At 32.7% G+C, this 5,574-nt stretch overlaps 1 protein-coding gene across 2 annotated transcripts; it reads left to right on the forward strand.

Annotated features, from left to right (window-relative positions):
* Positions 1-735: 735 nt before the first annotated feature.
* LOC145000837 (peptidase uncH-like) lies at positions 736-4,808 on the forward strand. Of its 2 annotated transcripts, none has more exons than XM_078960121.1 (18): positions 736-1,065; positions 1,150-1,436; positions 1,509-1,580; positions 1,657-1,804; positions 1,946-2,028; positions 2,139-2,194; positions 2,262-2,392; positions 2,469-2,559; positions 2,638-2,703; positions 2,791-3,013; positions 3,113-3,175; positions 3,276-3,361; positions 3,472-3,594; positions 3,697-3,766; positions 3,878-3,969; positions 4,038-4,142; positions 4,223-4,338; positions 4,421-4,808. In XM_078960121.1, the coding sequence occupies exons 1-17, from the start codon at positions 893-895 to the stop codon at positions 4,334-4,336; spliced, it is 1,983 nt and encodes a 660-aa protein (XP_078816247.1). In that variant the 5' UTR covers positions 736-892; the 3' UTR covers positions 4,337-4,338; positions 4,421-4,808. The 2 variants fall into 2 exon arrangements, with proteins under 2 accessions (XP_078816247.1, XP_078816246.1); XM_078960120.1 differs by having other exon boundaries at positions 737-1,065; positions 3,113-3,214.
* Positions 4,809-5,574: the final 766 nt, after the last annotated feature.

Raw genomic sequence — 5,574 nt, forward strand, 5'->3', positions numbered from 1 at the left:
CTTCAACAATTTTTGCTTCAATCATTTTTCTCAAATACAATATAATTAATGAAAAATAAAACTTATAAAAAACACGAATAATATAAATATGTATTAAAGAAAAAAAAACATAGTACATTTGAATGATTGTTCTCGTGTAAACCATTTTTGTGTAAAAAAAATCTGAAAAATATCAAATTATAAGTTACAAAATGATTTATTGAGAAATTTTCATATTAAAAAGAGGCAAGGGGACACACAGTAGCCAGTAGGGGCCAATAAGCTATTTATAATTGAATACTATTTTTATAATATAAACTAATTATCCCCGTACATTGAGAAATCAATATTTTTATATTTAATTTTCTCGTAAAAACAACTACTAGAATATTGATATAAATGTAGACAAATTACATGAATGGTCCCTATAGTTTAAAATAATTTTTAGGTTTGGTTCTTAATTTATTTTTTAATTTAAAGGTTTTTATTATTTATTTTTTGTTATGTGTTTGATCTTATCTTACCTAAAAGATTATTTTACTCTTGATTTTTATTTATTTATTTAAATAAACACATCTCAACCTCACTTTTTAACTTTATCATTTTTCTTTATTTACATAATAGTCTTTTAGTTAAGACATGACAAAACATGTAATAAAAACAATCAGTAGGAACTAAACACGTAACAAAAACAAAATAAAAACTTTCCAAATCAAAAAACAATAAATTAAGAACCAATCAATAGGGACCATTCATTATAGAGACCATTCATGTAATTTACTCAAATGTAGTGGCGCTTATAGAATGGTAGATATCTCCGGCAGCATCTGCTACCAGTGTCGCTCCGCCATTTGATCGGCAATATTCGCATCTGTCAACTCTACAACCACCCTTACTCTGCTAGCGCACAGCAATGTCGGCTTCCTCAGCTCCACCACCGCAGCAAAAACTCACCGCACCCTACGGTTCCTGGTCGTCCCCTATCACCTCCGACATCGTTTCCGGCGCTGGCAAGACTCTTGGAGGCACCGCCGTCGACTGTCTCGGCCACCTCTTTTGGCTCGAATCACGTCCTACTGAATCCGGGTATATTATCAGTTCATCAGTAAGACAGTAAGTTTAATTTAACACAAACCCCTTTTTGATTCCATTTAATCTTCTTCTTTTCAGACGCTCGGTTATAGTTAGAGGAGGTTCTGATGAAGATGAAGCTTCCGATATAACGCCGATTGACTTCTCAGTTCGCACAGTTGCTCAAGATTACGGTGGTGGTGATTTCTCAGTTTCAGGCGACACTGTAATTTTCTCGAATTACAAAGATCAAAGACTCTACAAGCAATCTACTCGTTCTCCTTCGCCACCTGTAGCACTTACCCCTGATTATGATGAACCTCTAGTCTGCTACGCTGATGGAGTTTTTGACAAAAGGTTTAATCGATATGTCACCATTAGAGAAGGTACATCTTTAATTCCATGTAATTAAGCTTATCAATTATGTGTCGTCTTGATGAATTCTAGCTTCATGGCAGATCGAAGAGAAAGTAGCAAAAACTCTGTAGCAACTATTGTAGCACTTGAACTCAATGATGAAACTATTCGAGGTATAGTTGATGTATGCATTTTCAATTTATAAACTTATTTAGACATTAACAATGGTTTCCATCATCTGATATGCAGATCCAAAAGTATTAGTAGGTGGAAATGATTTCTATGCATTTCCTAGATTAGATCATGAGGGAAAAAGAATGGCATGGATTGAGTGGAGCCACCCTAATATGCCATGGGATAGGTCCCAACTTTGGGTGGGATACATTTCCGAAAATGGGTAAAAAAATTGTAATTACAATTTTTTTTTAATTATTATTATGGGTAAAAAGTAAAGAATATTGGTTATATTGGTAAAAAGAATAAAGTAAATTGCTATTTTTCATAATTTTCCCTTGTATTAATTAAAGACATTATGTAGAGACGTGTACAAACGTGTATGTGTTGCGGGGGGTGATCCAACTATAATAGAATCTCCAACTGAACCAAAGTGGTCATATGAAGGTGATTATATCATATCTCTTTAATATTATTATATATCTTAAATATTTTATATATATTTGAAATAGACTTCTTTACATTATTGGGTTTTTAACATATGTTGTATATGTTAGGGGAATTGTTCTTTGTCACTGATAGGAATCTTGGATTTTGGAATATTCACAAATGGGTAATCTCCAATTATTTCCAGCATGAATTTTTTTTAGGCAAAATATTAACTTTATTTTTGCTAACAGGTTGAATCTGATAAGAAGGTGCTACCATTATATTCATTAGAGGCTGAATTCACAAGACCATCGTGGGTTTTTGGAATAAATTCGTACGAGATAATTAATGACCACAAAAACTTAATTGCATGTAGTTACAGGTAACTATAATATTGGTATGAAATATTAATAATTAATATTATTGTGTTAATTTAATCAGTTATTGGTGATCCTCAGGCACAAAGGAAAGTCGCATCTTGGAATTTTGGACACGAATAGGAACACATTATCCGTTCTTCAAACTCCTTTCACAGATCTAAGAAATATTGTAAATGAAATATTTTATCATGTAGTTTAACAATATTTGTTACTTTATACAATATTAAATTTTGAATATCTTTTGTAGACGTGTGGTCTACACTGCCTATACATTGAGGGTGCATCCGCTATTCATCCATTGTCGATAGCTAAGGTTGAATTTTATTAGTTTCATTAATGGCAAACTAATTAATACTATTAAATATCATATTCAAATCTGATCATAAATTTATTTTAACAGGTGACTTTAGATGAACAAGCATTAAAAGTTGTAGATTTTAAAATTGTTTGGTCTTCATCACCTACAAGTTCAAATTACAAGTCGTATTTTAGCACTCCAGAGTTTATCGAATTTCCAACACAAGTTTCTGGTGAGAAGGCGTATGCGTACTATTATCCCCCCACTAATCCAAAGTATCAAGCGAATCAAGAAGAAAAACCACCATTGTTATTGCAGACTCATGGTAATTAATATTATTATTATTATTATTATTATTATTTTTTTCTTACAATCATATTGTCATATATGTATATACGGTTTTATATTTCAAATTATGCAACAGGAGGACCTACAGATGAAGCACATGGAATCTTGAATCTAAATATTCAATTTTGGACTAGTCGTGGTTGGGCTTTTGTAGATGTGAATTATGGTGGAAGCACCGGTATGTTTTAACTTAACCCTAAACCCTAAACCCTAAAATGTGAATGATCATTGATTTGAAGGTTATGGTCGAAAGTTTCGTGAAAGACTTTTGAAGCAATGGGGTATAGTTGATGTCAACGACTCTTGCAGTTGTGCCCAATTTTTGGTGATTTTTTTCTCCCATAAGTTAATATATTATATATTATTTATAAGTCATACGTGTTAATTTTTCTGATTTTTTTTTTTTTTTTTGTATTTTTTATTTCTTTTTTACAGGTAGACAATGGAAAAGTAGATGGTGAAAGACTTTGCATCACGGGGGAGTCTGCTGGTGGTTACACAACATTGGCTACTCTTGCTTTTAAGAATACATTTAAGGCTGGATCTTCTTTGTATGGTGTAAGTATTCATGTCATTATGTATTTATGTTATAGGGTTAAATGCAAAAAACTTTCATTTATTGATTTATCATTACTAAATTCGTGTTATGGTAACAAACAGATAGCTGACTTGAAGTCGTTGAAAGAAGAAATTCCCAAGTTTGAGTCCTACTACATAGATAATCTTGTTGGTAAATATCTAAACTTATAAGCATTTATTCACATTTGGTAACAAAAAAAAAAAAAAAAAAAAAAAAATTTGTACAAGAGATATAAATTGAACATCTACTAAATTGCAACAGGGAGTGAAAAAGATTTCTTTGAGAGGTCTCCTATTAATTATGTAGATCAGTTTTCTTGCCCTATCATACTCTTTCAAGGATTAGAAGACAAGGTAATTTCTGAATTTATTTTTGTAAAAAAATTTAGGATATTATTTTTTCCATTTAATTTGTGTTGTAGGTTGTATCCCCAGAGCAAGCAAAGAAAATATACAAAGCCTTGAAATCAAAAGGATTGCCTGTTGCGCTTGTGGAATATGAAGGAGAACAACATGGTTTTCGCATGGTAGATTAAAAAAAATAATGATCATAAAATTGTTTTAAAAATCATGAATTGGAACATTTTTTTAAACTTGTGACATGCAGGCTGAAAATATAAAATTTACACTTGAACAACAAATGGTGTTTTTCTCACGTTTGGTGGGACATTTTAAGGTGGCTGACGAATTCACACCCATAAAAATTGATAACTTCGACTAGAGGTTTGCATTTGTATTTTTATACTTTTTGTGATCTAATGGTTAGCCACGTGTATTAATATGATTGGCATTTCTTTTAAAACAGGTCCCACTAGTGAATTCGGTTGTTGGTAGGTATTGTTGGATGAATTTGGTTAACGGTTGTTGGTTAACTCCACTAAACATGGTCTAAGAGTGTCTCTTCAATGGTTAATTAGCTTTTTGTTTGTAACATCTTCAAACTTCTTGCCACGTGTCAACTCGACAATCAGATCGGAGAAGACTATCATATTTTCACCATAACAAAAATAAGAGCTTCCAAAATGGTTAACCATTTTTATGGTTTATTATTTTTGCCACGTAGGATTGCTAGTGACTTCATTTGGAGGGAAAAAATACATCTATAAAGTATAAATATCATCTTCAATACGGAAGCTTGTTTTCTAAGAATGACCTATTTATCTATATTTATTTGAAATATTTATCGTTTTTTAGAGTATTTAGTATTTATGATGTATTGTTTTCTGTGGCCCATTGCATACTTAGCCCACATTGTGCTGGCTCTTTTCCTTATGTTGTAATTATATATGGAAATCAAATGATTTATTCATGGGAAAATAATCTGTAACAATGTTGTTAGGCCTCTTCCTAGGCCAAACATAACCTAATCAGCAAAGTGCTTTCGTTCGGTAATAATCCCCTTGGCCCAATTCACTTAATGCAACCCATTCTCAAAAAGTTTTAATGGCTTCCACCCATTGGATAGCCCAATTCATGGCTGTGGTTTGTGTTCCCGGGCACAAATGATCATGAGACGACTCTTCAACAAGCCTTTAGCACCATGACTCTACAAGACTAAGAATATGCAGATTGGTATATATACTCCGGAGCGACATCACATCTTCTTGCCAACTCAGGTATATATGGCCCATCACTAACCCAAGAGATAGATATCTCATTCACTACTAAAGTGATCAGTTCGACCTAATGTTCTAAGTGAGGTGCGACTCTCACTCGTAACATTCTCTCGACAAGTACGATCTCCAATGAGCCACGGTTTTAGCTAAGCCAATTAATTCACGTTTATAAGCTGGTAATTTATGGTAGCGGTTATCCAATTGATGGCTGAAAAATGCGATGGGGGTGTGCATTTTGTTGAAAAATTACACCAATTCCACTTTCGAAAGCATCACATTCTACGATGAATAAGGCTGAGAAGTCTGGTAATGCCAATATCGAGGACTCTGATAATGCTTGTTT

The sequence above is a fragment of the Lactuca saligna genome, chromosome 6 (genome assembly GCF_052625555.1).
Source record: "Lactuca saligna cultivar CGN05327 chromosome 6, ASM5262555v1, whole genome shotgun sequence".
Taxonomy (NCBI): Eukaryota; Viridiplantae; Streptophyta; class Magnoliopsida; order Asterales; family Asteraceae; genus Lactuca; species Lactuca saligna.